Source organism: Charadrius vociferus, unplaced genomic scaffold, assembly GCF_000708025.1.
Source record: "Charadrius vociferus isolate BGI_N301 unplaced genomic scaffold, ASM70802v2 scaffold385, whole genome shotgun sequence".
Lineage (NCBI taxonomy): Eukaryota > Metazoa > Chordata > Aves > Charadriiformes > Charadriidae > Charadrius > Charadrius vociferus.
In genome coordinates this window covers 2,646,068-2,672,775 of record NW_009648925.1, presented here as the reverse complement: position 1 = coordinate 2,672,775, position 26,708 = coordinate 2,646,068, and the positions used below count along the sequence as shown (strand labels likewise).

Sequence of the window (26,708 nt, the reverse complement as noted above, 5' to 3'; positions counted from 1 at the left end):
GGTGGAAAGGTACAATATTTCAAAAAAGCAAAGCAAACACGCATATACATAAAATACACCCAGATATCATTAGTCATATTTATGTGTTCAGTATGTGTAATTTTCTCCCACCTTCAACAATAAAATTATTGCTTCTCTGTTCAGCATTACAGGAATCACATACCTTACTTTGTGCACGGCTGTGGCTTGATATCTGTCAGGAAAAAAACACAGATCTTTTACTCTGGCATTTAGTAGGAACATTCAGTGTGAGTATGTTGGAAATGGTGCTCTGATATTAATACAAAGCTATTTGTCACGTCACACATCTAGCTAATTTTCTAGTGGGTTGACAGTTGGGCCCATTGTCTGGAATATTTTAATGTGCTGTAGCTTAAACTTACTGTACTCTATGAATCATATACACAGATATTTATAATGGAAAAACTGTGTTTGTGCAGCATTGAGGTTACACAAATACAGCTGTGGGTCTGAATCTTCAGCTGGTGTAAATTGGCTTCATTGGAATGACACCAATTTACCCTGGCTGTGGACCACGCCGAACACATGTGAAAGAGAAAGATCTGGCAGAAGTGTTGGCTTGTTCGTCACCTTCTGTAAATAAGAGACAAACATAAAAACAAACATAACTTTTTATTTAGGACCTGGCTTAGCAAAGCATTTAGATGTACGCTGAGTTCTATTTTGAACCTACAAGTACTTTGATTTAATTAAAGCTGTGTTTATAGAGTGGCGATAGGAATTACAGCAGATTGGATTTTTTTCTGTTGAAGCAGCTTTCATCAAATTTGTTGATTCATGAAAAAAAGAAATGTGCTATCAAAGATTTCTTTAAATCCCAAATTTATTCTGGGGCTAGTACGCTCCTGTATGAGACCAGCCATTTTTCTAGTGACCCTTCATGTAACCAGCCCAGTCTCAGGATCCTGTGGGTACTGATGGGCGTTAATGGCCCTGACCAGCCTCACCCACGGACCAGGAGCGCTGTTGCAGCTCAGTTGTGGGAGATCAGCCTCCAGCTTTGCCACCGCCCTGCCCTACCTGGCCATGGACCCTGCAGAGCCAGGTATTGATCCATCAACTGATTTTGTGGCATGACCTGGGACCTGTCTTGTCCCTGTGGACTTGTGCTGCAATCATGGGCCTCATCACCCACACTGAACCTAATCCTGACCTGCTGATGGACTTCCTAGCTTAAGCTTGGACTTGTCTTGTCACCGCAACTTGTCTGATGATTTCTTGATTAAACCTGGTTGCTATCAACCCTCAGGGGCTGTGGGACAGGTTCTGACTAATGAGGTCCCTGTCCTGCCTGCTGGGTCTTTGTTTCTGGCTCCTCATCCCTTAGGGGAGCAGCTAGCTTGGACAACCAGCATCAGCCCTCTGTTCTGCTGACTTTAGCTCAGGGGCTTGAGCGGAGGGATTTTTCTGTATTCCAGGTAAATGTCCTGATTCTTTAGACTGCTGGCTCTTCTCGTGTGCTCCTTTGTGGAAGTGTTGCACTTCTGTTGGCCTTTTCCAGATGTACAGGTGACCTAGGTATGGCTGGTTCCAATTAAACTGTGGTTATGATTCTTGTCTGAAGGCACTAGGGGACTTTCTTGATTGATTGCCTTTTATAAAGGTAACTCACATGTAAATCTTTCCAGGATCAGGCCCTTGCATATTATAATAGACTGCGTATGTACCACAAATCTGTTGCGTGGTATTCTTTTTGTTCAAATACTGGCTAAATTCAATATGTAAGGAGTATGGCTTGATTTATCTTTAATTGAATTGTTGTGAATACTTCAACTCACGTAATGAGATAGGAATAGACCTTGTAGCTGCAAACTTAGTAAACCTCAAGAGAGGGACTCTGGCAGTTACTGTTCTACGTGTGTTATTATTTTCTTTACACTGTGGAAACATATGAAAATGAACTTACTTAGCTGTAGATGCCCTCAGAGTGGAACTTTCTGCTTTTTGTTGTAGAGTAGTCAATTTAACACTGGCTGGATAGTTTTGAAAATCCAAAATGCACACGTACTCTTATGTGGACCTCTCTTTAATAAGCAATGGGTGCTTATCTCCAGTGTTTTCCAACCTGTGGATCATGGATCTTAAGTTCCTTAGTGGTTGGTAAAGGTATTCGATAAAACAGATTTATTGTCCATAGACTTTAATTTGCTATAGCATGCCTTGAAAAACTTTATGGGGTCCACAAATTGGAAAAGATTGGAAAGCACTGATCTAATAGGGATTTCATCTGGCATATAATTAGTCATCTACCCTATACTTAACCACAGGCAAGACATTCTTTTAGATTAAGATTTTTTGTTCTCTTTGGGAGCAGCGTATGGAGGCATAGTAGGAGAATACGTTTATGCCTGGTGCATTACACGTGAGACTGATTGGAGTTTATAACAAAACCCTACCTTGTCTTTTTTTCTAAGTGCTCTTGAACTTGCCCTTCTTATTTGGAACATAACCCGAGTTGTGCTTGTCAGACCAAATCCAGTAAACACTACTGGTCTTCCTCAATATTCATGCAGGAGGCTACCAAGAGATAAGATAGTGAGGTAATGCAGAAGGTACTGATGCAGATTCAGTAGCTGCTGCTTTCCCGTTTTTGCATCTTCTTTTCTAAAGTTGATGCCAGAAGCACTGCATAGGTGATCCTAGATGATGTCAGCTGGAGTATTTTCAGAAAAAAATCAACATTCCGCAAAATCCTATTAGGACCTTAGTTTGGATAGAAAGATAACCATGAACTAAAACAAGTGCAGAGAGAGGCTGTCTGTTACGAAGAAATCAAAGAGCTGGGGTCTGGTAAAACAAACAGCAGGAGAGAAAATGAACCCTCCCTGTCCACACTGGAAAAGGTTAAACACCTGGGAGAAGAACTTTTTTGACTTACCGGACAGTGTTGACCTAAAAGCAAATGTGTATAAACTGGCCATGAGTCTGATTTAGGTCAGAGAGCGCATGAAGGGTTCAATAGCAGGAGCAGAAAGTTTCTGGAACTGCTTCTCATAGGAGGAGCTGAGCTGTGGCACCTAACTAGTTTTCAGGTGGAGCTTCATCCCTTTATGAAAGGAAATCATCTACTGTGGTTAGCTGCCAAAAGCAGTGATTGGACTTGACCTGAATGTCCCTTTGGGGCCGTTTTCTTTGTATGTATCCTATATTGTTCTTCAAGATGGTGTGTTTATAATGGTTATCATTCTGCCCTTACTTGCCTGTTTGAGTTTGATATTTATGGCTCCAAACATACAGAGAAGATGATTTGCTACAAGCAGGTTCATAATTAATTCAAGCCCTAGTATAGTGTTAGATAGATTTGGGATTTGTTATTTTTAGTATGTACAAACAATTTCATTAATAAATATATTCAGTTCACTGGCTGCCAAAACCGTGAGGGCTGTAATCCTCCCATCAATACCATTTGGCATAGGGTATGCTGCCAGCCATGTGATGGGAACATCATCCTGTGGTGCTCTGCACCACTGTTCCAGAATTCAGTGGTAATGCTCCTCAGCGAGCTCTGACAAAAGCCAGAGAGCAGAGGTTATTATTTGAAATGATGTTATAAATCTCATTTTATCTGAGGTAGGGCTGGACTGCACACAGTCTGCATACATGCTGTTCCATATCCGTGCGTTTCTTCTCTGTTCTCCAACAGCTGTTCTCACCATGTACTCACTAGTCTGCCAGATGTTACAAATCCAGGGAAAGTACAGAATCACATTCTCCCTCTGTAGGACTTATTCATGACCAGCTTGAGACCTGCTGTTTGGTCTAACACTTAACCTGGATTTTCTAGTAACTCATCAACTATGATGACAAAACATGAGGTTAAGAACTCATAGTTGCCAGCATGGCTGACATTGGAGATATGATACGATACCCTAACTCACAAGTGAAGTGGCTTCAAGACCACATGTGTAATAATTACTGGCACATATATGATCATAATTGACAGGGTAGATGCTTTAGCAAAGCGTTGGGTGGAGACCCTTTGGAACATTCTTAGTCTTTCTGACTCTCTCATAAGAGGCTAATTTTCTTAATTAAATGTAGCAATTAACATTCTTCAGAATATCCATTCACTTTCCTTTATGTATTGTTAGAAACAGGGGCTACAAGGGATAATAACATTGAAAGTTTATCTTCTGTTTTAAGTATGCTTAACCGCTCCCCCCAGCTACTCAGTCACTGGAAAACTTAAGTACTTGGTCTTTGGATTACCTACAGCAATGTGGAGAAGTGCCAGTCTGGGAGACATGGAGGACAGTTGGTTTATATGTTTTAAGTGATATAATGTCCAATCTTAGTTATTCCGTGCTTCTGTTTAGTGTGAATTCAGGACTGCAGGAACGATTAGCAGACTTAAGAGAAGAATTAACTAACTGGCAGTCAGTATGGCTCCAACAAAGAAGTAAGTCAAAGGAACAATTAAAGATCCATTAATTTTATGATAATCACTAGTCTAGGTTTGTTAGGATAGTCTTTTTCATGAATGGGATGGGGTCAATTGATACAGTCCTGTATACCGATGTTATAAAGACATGGAAAATCTGTTAGCTGGACACTATCTGGTTTAAGCTGATCTCACAGGGCGCATTCTCCAGACTCTGCTATTTATCACATTAAAAACTCAGTCCTTTGACAGGAAAACTAACTTATCAAGCGATGTTGAACATTTTTCCAGGAGCCCAAGTTAGCCCCTTGAAACTAGGCTGATCCTCACACGGTTGAGTAAAATAGCAATTGTTGGGTCATTGCCCTGCTCACATCCTTAGTCACAGAATCATAGGTGGTGTGCTTTAATTAAACAAAGTAGGCAGCACACACATTTCAGGAACACAGGAAGCATCAGTGTTTCTTTTGTGGAAAACAAGTTTAACTTGAAAGCTTTCAGGAGATATTGCTAGTAATATGGGTCAGGCCAGACAGTGTTGACAGACCTTCATATTGAAACCTCCTGGCCACACTTTGCAAACTCTCACAGCATCATCACAGGTCACCCAACATCTGGTATTTTTAAAGCCTCAACTTCCAGTCATATAGTTATGAGAAAATTGTTTAAGTCCATTTGTAGAATTTGTGGTTGAGGAGAAAAGTTTGAAAATGCAATCCATTAGATCTCAAAAGCAAATAAGACCCCATTTTATGTATTTATTTATTTATTTAAATACCATTATTGTTAAGCAAATCTTATGATCTGTGGGACCCTGTGATACTCATAATTCCCATGCATCCTTGATTAGGAGGGTGAAAGTACAAAGTTTTCCATGATGCCAGACCTGTGCAGTAAAGAAAACCCGGTATTATTTTCTGGGAACTTGGAGAAATGTCTACAGTTAAGTAAGCATTAAGCAGAAATGCTTGAGAAGTCTCCGAATGAACCAGCCCTGGAAACAAAAGCAATGTAGGCAAATCCAAGCAGTACTGTTTCCAGGCTGTGCTGGTTTTGGGGGTCAAGATAGTGATTCCACACAGCACTGGACTGTGCTATGCAGAGGTACCAGTTCATCTGGAGCTTTTTTAGGTATCAGACGTAGCATTGCATTGTGTAAGGTAGACACATCTGCAGTCTTGCAAAGCCCTGGTCACTGTGTAAAGCAAGAGCACCGTAAATGCTGCTTATTAATCATTAAGACTCAAGAGCAATAAATTTTTTTTACAGAGCAAAGTGCATTATTAACCCTACCTTAGACCTCAGTGAATCTGCATCATTTTACTCTGCACTCATTCCTAGGCATCTTGCTTTATATTCTCCCTGCTCCAAACCACATGAAACTCAAACCTCTTCATTTTCTGGGGTTTTAAGTGAGACTTGAGAGAGTTGGGGAGAGACTCCAGACCATATTGATGGGGGATAATTTGCTGCAGGCATAGGCCAGCTGAAACCAAAGTAATTTTTTATGAAGAGTATAATAGAAAGATTCAAAGTCTAAACTGAAATTGAGTCTCTTCCAAAATCTGCTCTTGTCCATGAATGGAACTTTAAAAAATATACTGTTCTAGAAGGTTGTACAGATCTCATCACTGAGGTCTGCCTCTCAGTGTTGCTCAAAATTCCTGAAGGTCATCCTTTCAACTGCTATTGTGTATTTCAGTTGATTAAACAAGACAAAAAGATTAATCATCTTTTAAATTTCCTTTTTTTTTTTTTCCGTTGATAGTTTATTATTGTATTTTAAAAGGCTGAAGCATGGTTTAACTTAACCTAGATTCTCATCCAATAATATGTGTATAGATTAGATGGAGGAAATGCTCCCTATCCACAGAATAATAGATGACTAGTTTAAATTACTTGTCTTAAAAAGATCCTGATTCGGCTTTGCTGAGCATAAAATATTAGATTTACTGTTTATTTTTAGTGGATTGCTGCCAGTTTTCTTCTCCCTTAACGTCTTTAGATTGTTTAAAACATTAAAAAATGTTCACAACAAATACATATCTACTTACGAGAAATCTGTGTTGGTTTCTCAGCAGAGATGTAAAATCTTGTTGTTGGGACATGAACTTTGCTGTTATGGAATTTTTCTTTCTTGATTAGCTTTTTTTCTTTAAGCCCACAAGTGTGGCAAGTAATTTTGTGCTTATGTTGCTTATTAAGTCTTAATAAAGTGAGAAAAAGGAATCCAATGGGAAAGCTTTAGGTGTCTCCTCAGGTTATAGTATGTTGTTTCGTTCTGTTTAATTGGCATTAAAGTTTGAACCCCCTGACCTTGTCTTTGAAAAAATCTTGTTATTTATATATTCTGAAAAAAATGGTGATAGACCTGATTTTGATCAGCTCCATGGGTACAAATGAGAAAGTAACTGTGTCAATGATATTACTTTGGACGTGCATCGTTGTAACTTGAACCAAATCTAGCCTTTAAGACTATTCATCAACACAAAATACAAGCTAGTATAGGTTCTGTAGTTGCAAGTGTATTTTCATCCATAAAAGATTACCAAGTCAAGCATATGTGACAGATTTTTGAGACCGGGTCAGTTTTAGCGTGTCTGGTGGCATTGGAGCACTTGCAATGTTTTGCCTTTTGATGAAAGGGATATTCAATATTATTACCACAAATCTCCTGCATAAAGCAGTGCACTCCCATGCTGAATTGAGTCCTCAGCATGAACCGCTGAGTTTATTGCAGGAACCTTAGGTGACCCATACAGGGCCTTTTCTCTACTCTTAGGAGCACTGTTTCTACAGGCAATGGGTAACTGACTCTGAGAACCTACAGGAGCATACAGTGCTTGAGCAGTGGGGCTCTGAGTGTTCTTCAGCTGTCCCAGGTCAAAAATTGTTATTCAGTGCTAAAGAACAAAACAGCTCTTGACTGGAGGACATGTAAATATTATAACAAAGATCTGGACTGATCCTTTGACTGTAAGGTGGTTGTTAAGAAGCTGCATCGCTTGCCTTTTCACCCTAAAACACTTTCTTTAGCACCATGGACTGTATTGACCTGACCTCCACTGCCCCATAATCAGTTTTTCTTTCCTTATAATGAATTAATAGGTTGGGGGTTTCATTATGAAAGAGTCCTTATTAATGGACAGTTCCCAAGCTTGCTGGGATGGAGATGCGGGAACATGGTTTGAAGGGTTTCTGTAACAAAAACGTTTGAAGAAAAGAAGAAGTCTGAGATTGTAATGCCTGCAGAGCTGTAGACAGGAGTAAAGAATGAAAGGTTCTCACTTTAAATACATTTAGTCTCTAACACAACACAGAACAAGCCAAAACATAAACACACTATCTCCTAGCTGACTTGTGACGGCTTATAATGAATGAATGTGCTGCAGATTGAACTGTCACATTAATGTGCTGCAAAATAAGGAATGAGTTTCATCAGCTTTGTTCAATATAGTTCTATCTGTGTCTCAAGTACTGAACCATCCATTTTGCTTGGAAATACATTTGGAAGTGGGAGAAGTTGAAATGCATACTTTTTATAGATATTAATAAAATACTTTTTTTTCTTTTTCTCTTTTCATCCCAAAAATAATAATTGGAAGATAGACTGGCTTCTGGCTTTGGAATTGGAAAGATCTAGGAAATATAAGTGTAGGAAGTCAACTGGCTATTTGGATGTAACATTTGGAAACTTTATGCATAGACGAAAAAGAAAGGGGGGGGCAAGAAAATCCCATCAATAATATTTATGGAATTTTTGGTCCATTTCTGGATTAAGAGTACTTTCTGAACTGCTAGATCTTTGGTCAGTGAAGCAACCCCTCTGCTGCCATCTTTCTATATATGAAATTCATACTACTTATAGGAAAAGACTATGGGATCAGCTTACTGAGGCACATGCTTTATGAATTATGTTTCCTGACCTATTGTTCTGTTAATAATGAAATATGGTGATAACCTAAATACTTCCATTGCTGAACAACAGCTTATTTTGATGAGGAACATAGATGAAGCTTTACGGTTTTTGTTGCATATACATCTGTCTGAGAACTATGGATCTTTATATTTTGCATTGTCTCTTATTTTTTTCCTCCCTGTCTTTTTTTTCTCTCTGTCCTGTGTGAATACTTCTAGATGTTCGACTGGATCAGCCACAACAAAGAATTGTTCCTGCAGAGTCACACGGAGATTGGCGTGAGCTACCAACATGCCCTTGACCTACAGACGCAGCACAATCACTTTGCCATGAATTCTATGGTGAGTTGAGCGCATGCTGTAGCAGGGCTGTGTGTGTGAGCGAGGAAGGGGCCGGCGTGCGAGGCCACCGCCAGTTCAGAGAGCACTATGGACCTGTGAGAGGTGAAGTGAGGAAGGTCAGGCTTGGCTGTGGCAGCAGCCCTCTTTCTGGAAAGCAGAGTGTTGCTCTGTCCATCCAGACACTGATAAATGCTCTGTCCACCCAGACACTGAAAAATGATTATTTCCTTGACTTGAGAGCAGCACAGTCCTGTGGAGTTTGTTTACATTTTGAAGAGCAAATACAGTATTTTTAAAGTTTTTGACATTTCTTTGACTGGGAATTAATGAGAACTGTAGGTGGCAACTTAATAATTTATGCTTCTCCCCCCACACCCTGCTAAGGTACTTTTCAAAACCTTGAAAAAGAGATGTTAATCAAGCTGTCAATTGCAGCCACAGTGGGATTTTGGCTTTTTCAGTAGTTAATTGGTCAGTCTTTTTGAATGCAACTCAATTTACCTTAGTTTTGAAAAAAAAAAAAAAAAGCTTATACATTCATAAACGCTTTGCTCACTTTCTTATTCTTCCCAGGCAATAAGGTATTTGCTCTGGAAACTACTCTGCTTTCAGCACAGAAATGAGGACAGAATGTATTGATGTTTTGATTGTTGCACTGGGTTAGAAAAATGCGTGCGTACCCCCTGCTACAATCGTACAATGCAGAGATGAGCCCTCCCTGAATGCTCTGTGTCGACTACACAAAAGCTTGCCCTGAGGAAACCAGCTCCTGCAGGTGTACCTCTTCATGCTGCGCCTGGTCAGACTATAGTTGCACTGGGGCTGAGTCCTCTGAGGTGGTGGTTGACATTTAAGTTGGTGGTGTAAGTCACTGGAGAGCCACACCATCCCACACGCCAAAGGGCAAGGTACTTGAGAGCAGCTGTCTGAAAGGTGAAAAAGAGATCCTGACTACCTGAGGTCGTTAAAGACTGCGCACCACTTTCGCTTTCGTAAGATTACAGGTGTTAACCCTGGTATTCTGGCCAAATTCCAGATCAAGTAATTAACTTCTCTGACCTGAATTCCACCCACCGTTTCCACCTACCGAGCTATTCCTCACTAAAGCACTTGTGCCTCACTGGGGCATTGTATAACAGTGGAAAATGAGAAATGTTTATAATGTCTATTTGTGTATTTATTGTGATTATAATTAAAAGGAGCACCTAAAAACCAGGCTCCAGGCACCTCATTGTTATGCTTTGCTATCGCAATGCCATCTAGCAAAATACAGGATAGCACGGCTTCCATATAGCACTGCTGCTCACAGAATCCCAACAAATAAATATGTCCTGGAGGTTAGTGCATTAAAAGTCATTTGGCTTATGAAAGATGCAAAGTCAGTCATAATTCTTCAGAAAACACCGTTAGAAGAGTCATGCTAGAGGACCTTCCTTTGTCCTTTTTGTGGTACTGTCTGGTATTATTTCCTTAAAATAACTGGGAGCTAAATTTGGAAAGACATAATTGTTGTTAATAGAAAAGTAATGAGTGACAGGGAGGGTGCCACCAAATGGAAGAAAAATTATTTTCCTCCATTCTTCCTCTGTCTGTCCCCAAGTGAACTTCTGGGAATGAGGAATGCAGGGAAGTGAGACATTTGCAAAGATCTTGGGGGAACTTCTGGAGGCAGGGACCTCTCAGTGGCTGCCAAATTCCTGTCTAATAGAGCTGCCCAGGAGAGACACCCGTTTTGCTGAGGGGGAAGAGTGTGACAGATGATGTGTCTCCCATGTTGTGCTGTCTCCAGTATAACCCACACACATGTGTAGTCATATGGAAGCCCATACAGTCAGCATGAATCAACCTACAAAGAAGATCATCTCCTCCATCTCTTTAGCATAGAGGATCTATGTGGAAGGGCATGAATACTGGGCACCTTTAACTTTCAACCTATAAGTACGCTGAGAGAGGGCATTCAATTCTGCTGTAATTAATTGAACTGAAATAAATGACTCTATGGAGGAACCCCACAATATAACAAATATGCCAAAAATATATGTATGTTCTCAGATAATCCTCCTTATAGGAATATAACTCAAAGAGAGGTATGTATCTGTATGTCATTTTCCATATGCTACTTTTCTTTTAGCTGTAGTTGAATTTTAGACTTTGAATCCCCTCTGATGATGGGGTGGTGTCTGCCTTTTGTTTTGGATCAACATGGATTCATACAGCACGCAAGCACTGTTCATTCAACTTTGATTTCTATTTTAAAAAATTCTTGTGATACACTCGCTGTAGGAACTTTTTAAAAAAGTTCTTCGACAGATTTCTGTTGTCGAACAGAGGTTACATAAGGAGTTGTGGTATCATTATTGACGGTATGACAAAGTCAGGATAAAAAAGACTGTAGAAATATTTCAGGATACAGATGAAACTCAGGACTACACCTTTTTCTTTCTTTCTTTCTTTCTTTCTTTCTTTTTTTTTTTTTTTTAATCTAAATGAGGCCTCCATGGTATTTATCAGAAATATCAGAGTTTTAATCAGTGCTTGAAATTCCTCATGATCAAATAGGTTTCTTAAGACTTTCCATATTGCTGAAAGGACTGTATTTGGGTTACGTGTCTGCACAATGGCCTTTCTAGAAGGGCATTCAATGCAAGGATAGCACAGGCTGGCAAATGAGGTGAGTTTTACAGCCTGGTGAGGTCAGCTTGTGGAATTAAACATGGCTGCTGCATTGCAGAGGGCTGGGCATCCTATTTTTGGAATAGCAGATGTGGGGGTATATCGAGCTGAAAGGACATTTGGAAAATAGTGGGGAAGGGGTAATAACCTTAAGCTGCAGTCTACTTGAACTAACCTGGAGCTTCTATTCTTATGTCAGAATATTGCTGCTGTCAGCAGTGATGCTCTTTTTTTAGATGGAGCAGATTCTTTGCTCGAAAAATGTGGAGTGACTCCTGGTGTCCCCAAAAGTCAGTATTGTGAATATGAGGGTGTTAGTGTGCAGGAGGTATCAGCTTGCTGCATAAGGGTGTTGAGCTGCATACTAGTCACTCCATTTGCTGTAAAGCACGCAGGAAGAGCAAGAGGAGATTGAAACAAAAATTACCCTTTCCTTGCTGCAGCCCAGCTCCTGTGGTAGGTGGTAGTTTTGTCTCTTAGCACTCACAAGAACTCTGTGCAAGCCTGTATGAAGAGACTCTGTAGTAAGGACGAAGCCCCTGCATTTGTTCAAGGCAAGAGCCAGCAGTGGTCAGCAATGAACTCAGGAGAGATCGACATACCTGAATGAAGCAAAAGCAGAGAAAGCTGGGTGATGACTCTGAACATACTGATAGGATATGACATACCCCAAGACTACACAGTGGTCTGAGCCATACTTTGGATGTCAGAGAAATGGGGCTAGAAATATGGATCAGGTCGGTTTCATGTGTAACAACACTTTAGTGCAGGAGAGTCTTGGTGATAACAGAGAAACTAGTGGGAAAGAACCACCACAGCTAACTAATTAATTTCCTGAGGCAAGACATACAAGGTCTGTATGTTTTGCCAGGTTTTCAGACGCACAGTCTGATTATGTGGGGTTTGGGGTTTTTTTATCTAATACAGTTTTCTCTAAGAAAATTACAGACAGCAATGTTAGAAATACATAATCATGGTCGCTACTGCACAGCTGCCTTCATTCAACTGTCCTCCTTTTATGGCAACATCTTAGTTCAGTTGTTCATGCTACCATTTGATTTCCATTGCAGACTGTTGGAAAATGGCTCGTGCATATTATTTCATAACATTTATACTGCAGTAAGAATAGGAGGTTTAGGTCACTGTTCTAGGTGCTACACACTTTCAAAGGAAGAAATGGTCTTTGACTTGCAGTCTTTTGCCAAAAACTCTGCTCCTACAATATTTATATACACAAATTACTTTTGCACATCAAGAATCTTCTTGCATTAAATTACCCATTGATAAATATTTGTGAAGTTAAGGATTAGGATTAAGTAATGCGAGACAGAAGGTGTTAGAGAGAAAACTGTAGCTCTGGTGAATTTATTATCAGGTATGTACTCATTTGTGTTTATAATTCAGTATTCCTCAATCTCTTCATGTAATACCCTTGGCTGCAAAAAGAAAATGACAGCAATCCTTTCCTGTTTCTTTACCAGAGAATGGGGAGGTTATTACCCTTAGATCTGTTTGCAATCCAGGTAGTGTATTGTGACCCACCCAAGTCTGAAAACTTAAGATTCTGATGAGTTAAATAAATTAAAACATTCATATAGTTCATATCAGATTCATATCTGATAAGCTTTCAAGCTCTCTCATGCTAATTACAAAACTCAAATATTTAGCTACCATGCTTTGGGCTCACGACATGGAGATTGGTTCAAGAAGAATGACTTTTCAAATCCAGTAAAATGGTGCTGAATTATTTTTTTTATGTAAATCTTTTGGTTTCTGAGTCTCAAGGGTGAACTAGATGACACTATAAACTTTTTCTCTGGGAATTTACTTTATAATTGTGATTTTTCCTAGAAATTTGCTTTCTAATTTAGCTAGATCTTTTTTTATGCAATATATTAGTCCAGCAAATGTTGGATTGAGAATAGTTCAGCTGTCATGAATCTGAGTCACAAAATAATGAAAAAGTGAAACACTGTCATTGGTTGTGGGTCTTAGGGTTGTTTATGGCTTTTGGCATTTGATTTGTTTTGTCAATCATTAAAATTGCTTTTGAGAGAAGATACGGAGGAGGACAATGTAGCTGAGGATGGCTATATGTTTTGCAGGGAAAAACTTCAGTGGAAGTTGGATCAGATCTTGGATCTCTAAGGTGTTTTGTTTTGATTTTTTTTAATATTTTTATTTACACTATGCCTAGTGTCCTTTAAGCCTGCCATAACTAATAATAGTTAAAATATTCTCTTCAGTTCCTCTAGGAAACACACTCTCCAAATGTTTATTGGGTCATGCCTTTTGTTGCATGCTCTTCTTATACATCTCTACAGGCATGCTGTGACCAAATCTCCTTCTTGGAAAAACAATTTGTTACTCTGTTTTTTACAATAATAATTCTTCCTTTGAAATTAACAATGTGGGATGTGGGGAAGTCATGTATTTGAGGTAACAAACTGTAGTGTGGTATTTTTCTTTCAAATACGGACCATATATTTTTTTGTCTGTCATTCAAGGCAGTGCTTGTTTTCACTTCAGTTTCAAAATAAGCTATGTTAGTCTTTATCACAGCTGTATAATGTTTATGCTGAAGCAATAATACTTTTCATGAAGATGAATATTTAGCTCCAACATTTTGTGAGTAATCTCAATCTAGTAAATTCACTAGAGAAAAAAAAAGTGTTTCAATATGACACAAAGCATACTGGTTGTAGCTCTGCACTTGGATACACGGTATATGTGCCATTTGTTCCAACTGAAGTTACTCATATTTCCTTTGCCAGGACTTTTTTATGCCTGGATCTATTAACCTCCTTAAAGAATGAGTTATCACTTTCTGTGGGACATGCATAAAAATGTCAGTGTTCTGTGCTGGCATTGCTGCCTATCCTGCTGTCAGGGAGTTAGCTGTCTGACACTAGGTGGAGATGCATGTAGTCCTAAGAAAGTTGCAATATATTTCAAACACGTTACAATTATCATGTAAAGGCTGATGATGTCTCTTGAAAATTCCCAACATTTATCTAAAATGAATGATATTTTTCTGTATGTAGGCGAGCTAAAATGCCATCCAATATTATTCTGCAACAGGCTACATATAATTTGCCTTGTTATAGAAACTTAAAGGTCTTAAGATATCTCATGAGTTTATTTTGTCACTGAAACATTCTGCTTTTGATATATGTGTTGGGTTCATTTCACAGATGGTTTATAAACTCACAGTACAACAGTGCAAGCTGGGGTTTTTTTTATTGTATTTTAAAGAACTCTTCAACAATCAAATTTCACCTTCAATTAATCTGCAAAACCCTTTTTTTGCAGCCCACCTTTGCTGCTTGCCGTTACAATATCTCAACTAGTTCTGTAGGAAATGAGATGAACACAGCCAAGTTCCTTGCAGATTTAGTGCTTCTCACTGCTCATTTTTCTTTTGTGAGTGTAAGGTATTCTTTTTATACGTGTTTTAGAAGAAAGTATTGTTCCAGCTAGAGTTGGAGGGTTTAATTAAGAGGGACGGTCTCCCAGCATGCCCACTAGATGATCAGGGCTGAATTAATGTATTTCCCTGTGGGAGATCATTCCACAATTGGAACTCCGCTACTGTCAGTGCTTATTGCTGAGACTGAGGGCTGTTATCCTACCGAGTGTTAGGGACCTTAGCAGTGATCGCTTACACTGGAAGGAACAGCTATGTTATCGACATTGATGACCAGAATCAAGGCCTTGTTTAGGTGACAGAAATGGGTAAAGAATGGGTGGACAAAGAGGGGTATGTGCACTTGCAAGGCATTGCACCAGGATTTCCTAAACTATAAAAGAAAATCTTGCATATCATGATGCTGATGTACATGTGGGGAAATTTTTCTTTTGTTTGCCAGTCAAGTGATCTTTAGAAGGCAAAATTCCCCTTTTTTGACTAAAGTTTCAAAGTTGAAATAAAGTCAATGAAAAATTAACTCTAACATAGGGAGTGGCTTTGGAAAGTCCACAAATACATGTAGAATAAATGTTTTGCAATGATAAATGAAATTTATTAGCCAAAGCTTGGGTGTATCCTACTGTCACGACAACAGAATGTCAACTGAAGTGCTTTTACCCTTACTTCTAGACATTAATATATTGTTTTCTCATTGTTTGACCTATTGTAGTCCTATGTAGCTATAAATCAGTGGTCCCTTGCAGTCCTCTTTGGGGACACCTCTCTGTTTTGAAAAAAAAAATAATAAAAAAATAAATAAACGAGGCCTTAGGTGAAGTGAGATTCTCCATGACCCTGCTAGTAGTGGATTTTCCAGCCTAAAGGAAAAATAAAGTCACAGGCATTAGTTGCTCTCTTTAATTTATTTCCTACTAGGATAAAAAGATCTATAAAATAGTGAGATAGAAATATCTCAGTTTTTAAAAACCTCAGTTATTAGAGTTGAACAAAACAGAGGGAAAGGAAGGTTTGACTTTGTGAAATGTCAACAGTTGACTTTTGACAGCGTGGATTTTTGTTCAGTTTTACTCACATTATTACATATTGGCAGATAAAGATGAAAAAAAGTCACTTACAATTTTTTTCTACTTCAAGGTGGAAAATAAATGTCTTGCATTTCTTGGCTTGTGGTCAATTACATGTTTTTCTCCTGAAACTAAATTCTGAAGTGCCTTGAATTTATGTTGCATTTTCCCTCAACCCACAACATAGATCCCATCTTACCCAATTTTTCCCCGAGATCCCATCTTTCCCAATAATAGTGACACTGAATAATGGCCCTGAGATTGTAAAATGTGTTATGTCTGATGGGATGTACTATCCCGAGTTTCAGATCTTTAGCCAAGTGCTTACTCTATCTTGTTTTTCTGTGAGACCTTGGACAAGTCTTATGTGTTCAAGCCCCACTTCACTGTCTCTGCTTCACTGAGGTGGGACAGATAAAGCGGAGGTGAAGCACATGTCCGGAAGTAGGAGGTAACCTCACTGCAGTACCTGTTGGAGCTATACAGAAGAGCACATCACATGTGATATTGCACCTGAATCCATTAATTGCTCAGACAGCAACAGGGGAAGCTCAGGAGTCTGTTTCGTGAGACATTTTCGTTTGGTGCACAACGAACGGAGGTGTGAGCAGGTGACTCTCAAACTTCTCCTTGTTTTGTGCTGGAAAAGGTATGGAGTTAGTGAGCTGGCTACAGGACAGGTTGGTACTCTTCCATGAAAAAATCTCGTCTAGGAAAGTGAAATTTCATCCATTAAAAGCCTCATCTCTCTATAAAAATATAACAAATAGACATAAAAATATATAAATCTCGCTAACTTATAAAACAGACTCTAAGAACATCTGCTGTATTTCAACTAATCTTACCTTTACCCTTCTGCTAGTTAATACATCTATATCCTGTAGCTATAGGGAATGAAGGAATTCAAAGTTGTTTTCTTCCATGCTCATTGAATTGCAAGGGCTGAGAAAATTCTGCAGGAAAATAAATAAATAAAAGCAAGATGAAAGCAACTATTTTTACATGAAAACAAAACAAAACAGCAACTTTTCTTTTGCTTCAAACACAGCAAAGTTCCATGTCTTCATTTGGTGCAACTCATCCAAGCTCTAGCAACTGTAGTGATGCTACACTCCTTTCCACCAGAAGAGCTGACCTGAAATGCTGCAAAATGGTCTTGGCTGAGGCTCAGTCATGGGGATTTTCTGGGAGAAAGGTTTAAATATTTAGTCTAAATTCCAGTTTCTAACCTAGAGGGGCACAAAAAAGTGTTTGCAGCTGGTGGTCAAAATTCCAAATCATAATACATTTTTTAGTGTACTTCAAACTCCAGAAAAATTTTGATCAGTTTCTCTAATGGTACCAAAAAAAAATATTTTTATTTCTTTAAAATTAATGTGATGATTTTGAGCCAAATCCAATTTTTAAGGAAAGTCTATGTGATAAGGGGAAAAAAACCCCGAAACTGGAGGCTGGGTATTGCTTTAGATCTGTGTTAGTTATGTGACAGCTGTCACAGTCATGGTTCTACCTGGGAGAGCAGAGGGGCTGTAAGGGCTGTGGCCCCATCTTTCTTTTCTTTAGCACCTACAGGTATGATGAGTGTACTTCGTAGTTATACCACACACTTTGCAGACATACTTTGCCCTGCTTCACAACTTAGTTTGGACCTGCGCCTGCCTTGGCAGTGCTCTGTTGTGTTTCATGTTTGGATTGGCAGATATCTTTCCACATTGTGCTCCCACTCACTATGATGAGATCCTGCTCCAACAAAGACTTCCACCTCTGATTTATTATTTGCCCATGAGTAATACTGTTAAAATCATCAGGGCTGTGTCTGTCCTTGCACATAAGGGTCTTACAGATTCTACTCTCTAAAATTCCTAAAGCCCTTTTGAAATACTTTAGTGAGACAAGAAAGCAATGAGTCAACATTAGCAAAACATCTCAAATTCTGACATGTTCCTTTCCTCTGGTGAGGAGGAAAGAAAGAGGAGAAGTGTTTACATCAAATGACATTCCAGAAATCTGCAAGACAGCTGTCATTTGTCTTTTGATGGGGCATATTTGTAAGACATTGTCATGATGGCTATTTATTTTCAGGTTTATGTTCCTATGCAGACAGGGGTATTGTAATGCAATTACATTGCTGTCCACAGTTCAGTTTGAGAAAAAGCGATCCTTCCGCTGCTTCAAGGCTGAATAAAAACCATCATGGAAAATTCTTATGAAAGAACAGAAAATATTACCCTTTTAGTAGGCTTTTTGAATCCTTCTAAATTCAGAGTGTAGTTAAATGATATCTCTGCTGGAGAACAGCTTAAAATAACCTGCAGAAAAGATAACATTTTACCTGAGGAATATAATTTAATAGACATTTCTATGGAAACTCTTATATTTCTATAGAATATCCTTATGAGCTCTTTTAAATTCTACAAGACTTTTCCATTTGTTGACACTGCATGTCTACAAAGGATTGTCAAAGAGTTCTCAAAGGACAGAAAGCAAACATTTCAGTTACAAATATGTGGATATAGCATCCAGAAATGTGAAGTAGTGCAACAGAAATATCGAGAATAAAATAGAAGCAATGAGTAGACACTAAAAGGTGAGTAAATAGCTAAAGTATGGCAAATTAGTTTTACATAAATTAGTTCAAGGGGAGAGGGGGAGATAACAGTGTTAGATAATGGCATAGATGTGCAAAAAGATTCCTGAGGGATGGATTTTTAGAGTGGAAGGTAGTATGCCTGCTATTCATGCATATTTAAGCGGGTGGTTGATTGCTTTCACTGAACTGCTCGGCTTTATTCCAACTGATGGTGTTTGGAATGTGTAATGAAGGCAGAGGGTGGTCACGGTTCTTCCTTCTCTTTATTTATGTGTGCATTTTAATTTTCAGAATGCCTATGTCAACATCAATCGGATCATGTCTGTTGCGTCAAGGCTTTCCGAGGCAGGCCATTATGCTTCCCAGCAAATTAAACAAATATCTAGCCAGCTGGATCAAGAGTGGAAGAGTTTTGCTGCAGCTCTGGATGAGCGTAGCACCATCTTAGCCATGTCTGCTGTCTTTCACCAGAAAGCTGAACAGGTGAGCTGCTTTCGTGACTGCCAAAATGAGCCACTGCGACTTTGATAATGACGATGATGCAATTATTACCTGATGGCTTTTGGCTTGTAAGCAGTGAGGTTAAGAGCCGTGTTCCTAGTGGATCAGTGTCTCAAAAACAAATAGTAACATTTCCCCCCCGAAAAATGGGGCATGTTCCCTGACTGGGTAAGAAAATATGTTTATGCCTTAGTGATGAGAAAGAATCTGATCGTAAGTGAAGTGCACCGGTGCAGTAACATGCTGCCTTATTTCTATTGCCTGGTATTTCATTGCTGCTGTGGGTAAATTCAGGATTATTATGGTCAGGAAAACAGTATGTATCTGCACTCATACGTGTATGTGGTATGTGCTGTGTGCTCAGGAATATTCACATATGTGACGTAGACCCATACCAGCAGACACATGCTAGGATCCAAAGCACATTATTGTTAATGAAACTTACAGAATTCATTCCACCCTGTACTCTTGCAGTGGTCTCCATAGCCCCAAACTTTGTTAGACCTAAGTAGAGACTTCAGAGACAGCTAGGAGCATCCAAGAAAATTTTCCATGTCCCTGAACTCTGGTTTGTATCTTTAACAGCTACCAAAATTGTTCCATAATTTCATAGCTACGAAAGATTTTAAATATGCCAGTGAATAAGCCACCTGTTTTTTTTACACCTAACCCAGCTCCACTTACTGGTTCAACTTTGATCATATGTTGGTTACATTTATTTTCCAGTGACAAACACTGCTTTGGGGCTTTCTTCAATATTGTTGTGTGCTTGTTTTTACAGGTAGTTAATATCAAAGCTACTAAGTGGGTGCACTTGATGTTTATAAAATGACCCATACTTCAAGTGTCTGAAGAAGAAATTACAACTGATAAGCCAGAAACTGTGCCTCGTAAGCCAGAATATACGTATGGAAAATTTTTGCTCAAAGAGTAAAGATTTTCTTTATTGTTTCTGGCTGTAGAATTACAATGATTTTTTCTTTATTTTGTGTTTCATATTGACAACAGGCCATAGCATAGAGCAATTACTCACCCTACTGGGCACTTACTCATGTAAGCACACTTAGTGTGTCTGATGGGACTGATCCACTAAGAAGATGCCCGGTACAAGTACTTTCATCTCTGTACAATGGGCCCTGTAGTGTTTGGGTGTAGTCTTCATGTTAATAATTGTCAGTCATCATATATTCATAAAGAAAAGTAAAAAAAAGGATTTATATCCAGTCTTTAGTCACAACGAGAATGTTTAAGGTTTATTAATGAATTAGTTCTTTCTTGTTTGTTTTGGTTTGTTTGGTATTTGGGTTTATGGGTTTTTTCCTTTTTTTTTTTACGAGCAATCCCCTATTTTTCTGAAGTGTCAGTCTTGTTTGCAATTTATGAGGACCTGCTGAGGTATTGTATAGCATGAAAGGCAATAAAACAGAAAGCTGTATTGAACTGTCTGTGAAGCTACAGGTGAATTTATTATTTTTTTTTGTCTTCCTACCTTTTGAACACTGTCAAAGTGGGTATTTTGCCTCAGCCTTAACTTGAAAAAAAAAAGCTACACTAATGTCACTTTCAGCTTTGGGTCTTTTTTCTTTACAATTGTATGGATGGGTCTGAAAAACCCAGTCCTGCCTTGGCACCTCTTCATAAGGAACTGAAGTTTGTGCTGCCTGGCAGAAGCTACTCTCTCATTACTAAGCAGACAAGAGAATTTGCTAATTGTAAATAGCAATTGCTCTTCACTTGCAAAAAGAGGCAACTCAGTGTAAGACAAGTGCTGATGCGAAGTCTTGAAACTCAGACTGCTGCAGAAAAGAAATGTGGGGTCAGTGTGCCCATTAGCTGGAGTAAAATTTCAGCCTTGCTTTAGTAATTCTGGTAGGATAAACCAATGACTTGAATGCTAATAATTTAGTCATTTAACCTCTGTACAGTATAAAAAATGAGATGTTTGGGATTTGGTCTATTATCAGTCTGTTGTCTATCGAACATTCATTCAAAATGTGACTCTTTATTATTTGGCATCACCTAGGTTGTTTGGTTTTTTTTTTACTCAAATCAGGGCTTCATTATTTTACAATAATTAAGGCTTAAATCTCTGAAGCAAAGATGCAGATAAACCCACTATTTCCTCTGTCCCAGATCAAATCTTTTTTTGCTCCCTTTGTTCTGTCAGTAAAGGTAGTCTTGTTGCAGATCCAACCATTTCTCCCCCAGTGTACCCCTGCTTCCCTCATACCAATCTGATATACAGATTGTCTTTCCTTCTCCAGTGCGATAAGCTGTTACAGTCTCTTTGTTCGTTCCTTCGTATTGATTGAAGTTTGTCTGTGATGCCAACAGGAAACAAGTCTATTAGGACCATAATCTTTCAGCCTTTGGCACACCCCAGCCTGCCAGGAAGTTCTTGGCTTAGGACAGCGATTTATGAAAAGCTCGACGATCTCTATAATGTGCAAGCTGAGCAGGAAGCAACTTGTTTTGCAAGGTCTCTTCCTAAAGACCCCACACAGAAAACTGCACAGAATACAATTTGTCTGGCTTGGAAGGATGAAAGGCTGAGTCAACCCTGCTGGGAATTGAACCTCACATCTGTCTTCACGTGCCTCAGAATCACATTGCTTTCCTGGCTCTTATAGCAGATACATGTGGCATGTTGAATGGAACTTGGCTGAATGAGTTCCTGGATCAAAGCTTTTTTTTTTTTTTTTTTTTTGCTTTGTTTCTTTTTCTTTACACGTGTGTCTTCCTTAATTTTTTAAACACAATTTCTACATACTAAACCATCATCAAGAAAAGAGCAAATAAAAGAAAAGGAAAAAAAGGAAAGAAAAGAAAGAAAGAAAAGACAAACCTTGCCAACTTAGCCTCCAGAGAGGTTTCCTTTAGCATGAGTGTTTGATCAAAAGCCAGTAAACAAAACTCCAAACAACCACTGTGTCCAGGTCAAGGTGCAACTCGGGATATTCAGTGGAGGTGTTTCCCAAATGTCCCTGAATTCCACCTGCTACAAATCTCTTGTTGCTTTGTTTTTTTTTTTTTCCTTTTTCCTTTTTAGGTTTTTTTTCCTCCCTTCTTCATGCTAGCATGGAGATATTCTAGTGCAAAAGAGAATCTGCATCTGTATCTTTAGGTATGTCTGAGGCTATTCAAAATTGCAAGAGAACGTAGGAGAACATGCCTTATCTTACTGTGATTTCAAGAGCAATGTGCTGATTTACAGCAGATGAGATTCTCGCCCACTAACTGCCAGGTGAGGGAAGCAGGCATACCAGGTATCCTCCCTTTCTTGGATGTAATCTCTGAAAGTGTGCTAAAGTATTCACAAGATGCTCACTCTACAGATCCTGTCAGAATGAACAAATTAATGTCTTCAATCAACCAAGAGACTTCAATCAATTAATTCTGGGTCAGAGCCTACCCTCAGAAGTGCACAAGCAGAATTACTATTTAAGGCAGAAGGCGTTAGGTGCACACACTAGACATTTATGCTGATTCTCTGAAGACTGACCCCTGACCATTTGTTTCATATTACCTTACTCCCCAACCGGGAAGACTAGTGTTTTCATCTCTGCCTGGATGTCTCTAAGCACATCTGAACTCCCCTATTTGAGGAAAGGGAATGAAAAAGGGGCGGGAGGCGGGGGGGAAGAATTTGAAGAAAGGGAGGAAAGAAAAAGCCAGTTGATATCTATAAAATGCAGGCATAAGACCAAGATTACTTCTGCATTAGATCGGGAAATTCCAGAAACAACAGCACGAAATACACCATTAGGCTCATACAAAGAATTCAGGGCATCAAGAGATCTTATAGGTCACTCTGGAAAACAGTTTCATGACTTTCTTCCCATCTTTCCACAGAGCCATTCTGGAGCATGAAAGTACACTAGAGTTCGGTTTTAATTTCTCCAGGGCCTCGGGGAACCACCCTGGTTATCTTGCATCTTCCACGCAGAGGCCTAGCAAGTCATAAGCAAGGACTGTGCAAAAAGGACTATAAAATGTCTGAGCTGTGTTTTGGAGCAACCAAGTGATACAGCATAGCAGTCCCTGAGGAAAGCTAGTAAAGAGTGGTCCGATACACTGATACAGAATTTGCAACTTAGGTGAATAGGTTGTGAGTCAGGAGTAAGCGTAGGTCATTACTTTAAAGTTACTCTTGGATTGGATCAGAGGCACAAAGGTACCTTGGGGACTTTTTTATTTTTTAGGAGAGATTTTTCTTAATCTTTGCTAAAGTCTTAAAAAACATAGATTGGAACCTGTCATTTCAAATCATGTTTAAGCAGCTTTTATATTCCAAATAGGAGCTATTCCAGTCTATGGGCTAACTAGAAAGTTAAGCAATTAATTTAAATGGTATTGAGTATCCAGTGGACAGTAACAGCTCCTGTTCCAACCTAACAGTTAGCAATTTACAATTTTAAATGCATTTTTTTTTTCAAATCAGTCAAATGATGATTTTTGTATTATGAATATGTTTCTAGCATGAAGGGTTACCTTTAATAAAGTTTTTTGTGTCTGACAAATAATAAAAACTAACATGCCTGCTTTTTTCAAAATACCCAAATCAATAGTCCTATGGTATGAACTAATCCTTAAAAAAACATTTGCTCTCCCTACGTGAAGCTATGCACACAGCACAGACCATCATGCACTGTTTCAGGATATCAGAGTAAAACACTGACAGGCGGCATTTCTTAAAACTTTTTAAAACAGATGATATCAACTGCTCCTGCTAGTGGCAGAAGTGAAATTACTGATGTAATTGTTGATGTGACATTGTCTATATACAATAGATATACAAAAGAAAGATAGATGTGAAACAAGGTGGAAGTGTGGTTATGGGCATAGGATCTTCTTGAGACTGCTCCCACCTGCTGTGCAAATCACAGACTGGGTATATGGTGGTATATGGATAGCAAGACTATAAGAGCTTGTACTAAAATTCGTAGAATTCAACAGTTTTGATAAGAGCCATAACAGTGGGATTCTAGCAGCAGGAGCAGTGGTCTATAAGGTGTAAAGGTCTCATGCTCACTGTTTTGACCAAAAGATTCATGTAACAGCCCCAAAAGGAATTGATCTCAACTCCGTGCTCTTAAAACTATATTGGAAACTATGTGAACTCTACTGCCTTGGCACAAAATATGATGACTTCAGCTTTATGCAAGGTGTTTGGGGATTTTGGCTGAAGAGATTCAAAAGATCAGGAGTCAAACAAACACAAGAGAATCTGGCATCCTTGCCTCCAGTCTTCTAGAAAGCGCAGTTTTCACTGGTAGATTTGTACTTTGTAGACATTGGGAATTCATCTTTGTCACTGAATCTTTGTGCACTGAAAAGAAGTGTTTACAATGCAAACACTTTAGAGTCTTGATTACACAGCAGCATGGTGAATAGCTTTACACTGCTAATAAAAAAGGATGCTGTTGCCAGAGCTGAATTGAAATTCTTTGCTTCGAATCTCATAGCCCTTCATGCTGTGAATGAGTGCCTTACTAACAAGCCACAGGTGAACACTTCAGGAGTGGATAAAACTGTGATCCTGGGGGTGGTTTTGTGGCATTATACGTTCACCCTACAGGGCACTGCATCTGTTGTATAATTAGGCATTCTTTTTTATAAACAGCGCCAAAGCATGGCAGGCTGTTTTAACAGAAAAAATGGAGGAAGAGAAAATATTAATGAGAAATAATGAGGTGGCATTAGGCAGTTAGTATGGACAAAATTTGAACATGTGAGCTGTGTCATTGAAGTAAGCCCTCTTGAAAAGAAAAACAGGATGAGAACCTTAGAGACTAAATTCCTCTTTTCTTTTACAGAACAGGCAGCACCCAGGAGAGCTTCCCCAATTTGTTCTGCCAAAGTGCATCAGCACTGCTCTGGAGGCCTTTAAGAGTGGAAAAATATTTTTTTCCATCCCTCTGCTCCCCAAAGCCATTCAGTTTCTGGCTGTCTGTTAAGGCTTCCAACCAAGGTGCTAAACCATATCAATTGCAATGGTAATGATTTTTTTCTCCCTTTTTGTGGATGTCTGCCCACCAGGAACTGGACTGAGACCAGCAGCTCATTTTGCATTGGCTGCTTAGCAGCCGTCAGATGGTAATGGTATCTGATCATTGGTGACCTGGGCCAGAATCAAATGTGTGACCCAGGGGTTTAAAGCCTTGGTATCCTATTAGCAATGCCACTGAGCTGGCTCTGGGTTGGGAACTGCTTGAATACAGACTGTCTGCCTTTCACCGAAATGAATGTCAGCACTGATTTTAATGGGAGTTTTCTATTGCACAAATTAGTAGTGTTGAGGACAGGTAAGTGACTGAGGGAAGACTGGCAGCTGAGACTGCCAAATATAGCTGGAGCTGTAACTGTGTCCTGTTGTGCTTCACACTGATGTTTTTTTTCTAAACATGTCACAGCCTCCCTTTCTGGAATGCAACGTTGTAGCCTCCCTCCGTGGTATGCAAAGACTCTTAGAATGGGTGTTTTCTGGGCCTAGGTAAAGGAGTATTTGTTTTTAATCCAGAAGAAACAGAAAACATTCCTTTGGATCTAGGGGCTCTTCAAGCATCACGAGATGATAGGAATGCGCTGTTCCAGGGAGCCCGAAAGAACTCCTTTATAACCATTACATTTTCCTCAGTCCATGCTGCAGTCATCCATGACGCTCTACAAACAAATTTTTCTAATGTTGATGAGATGTTGTTGTGTGTCACTGTTGCTCATTGTTCCTGGAATTGTTTCAGTTCCTTTCAGGTGTGGATGCCTGGTGCAAAATGTGCAGTGAAGGAGGCCTCCCCTCAGAAATGCAAGACCTGGAACTGGCTATCCATCATCATCAGACCCTGTATGAACAAGTAACACAGGCCTACACAGAGGTATGTGCTTCCCAGAGAAGAATGAGTATCTGTTAAGCGATAACAGATATTTGACTGCACTTTGGAGCCTAGCTTTTATAAATGAGATGGGTTCTGCTTTCCCATTCTGCAACTTTATTAAAGAAGGAGTCAGATCAAATCCCAGACTGTAGGAAGTGACTCCTAGCAATTTGCTTGTAAGGGCACAACAGGACAATCTGGGGGACAAACAAATGAAATCTAGACATAGTGCTGGCACCCAAAAGAAGAGCCACTTCACTGCCTTTGCTGAACAGGGAACTCCTTTAAGCCCCGAGTAGCTTTACTCCTGTTGCTTTCCTTCTATGAATGAATCCTGGCTCTAGCACAGGTATGCAGATGGGAACAGAGGATGCCAAAGGCTTTTCCCTTCAATATACAAAGTCACAGAGATAGAATCAGAGGATCTAGAATCATTTAGGTTGGAAAAGATCCTTAAGATCACTGAGACCAACCATTAACCTAACACTACCAAGTCTACCACTAAACCATGTCCCTAAGGGCCACGTCAGCTGTATTTGTATATACTGATGTCGAATATCTCAGACTTAAATAGGGTACATGGTTTTTTCCTTTAAAAGAGGATGCCAAGGATGCTAAGACTAAAACACATTCTCACACATTTTGTCAAAAAAAAACATAAAATTCTTCACTTACGTTTTCCCCCAGCTACCAACAAACAGCCGACATTCACTACATCTTACTGTCCAGGCCAAGGCCTGTGTTCAGTCCACTTTATTTTACAAGAGGGCTGCAGGACCTCCCTGGCTTCTGGGAAGAGTCCTGTTAGGAATGAGGCTAGTCTAGATGTTCACCCCAGGCATGGGCCAACCTGCAAATTATCCTGGGGGTGGGAAGCCATGTACATTATCCATTCTATTCTGTTATTCATGTCTCC

General features: G+C 39.3%; 1 protein-coding gene across 1 annotated transcript in view; it reads left to right on the top strand.

The window, feature by feature from the left end:
* KALRN (kalirin, RhoGEF kinase) overlaps positions 1 to 26,708 on the top strand; it is a 359,509-nt gene that overhangs the window by 60,376 nt on the left and 272,425 nt on the right. The window contains exons 6-8 of the mRNA XM_009887315.1: positions 8,540 to 8,662; positions 18,711 to 18,902; positions 25,661 to 25,792. Coding sequence (XP_009885617.1) covers positions 8,540 to 8,662; positions 18,711 to 18,902; positions 25,661 to 25,792 — 447 coding nt within the window. The remainder of the gene's footprint in view (positions 1 to 8,539; positions 8,663 to 18,710; positions 18,903 to 25,660; positions 25,793 to 26,708) is intronic.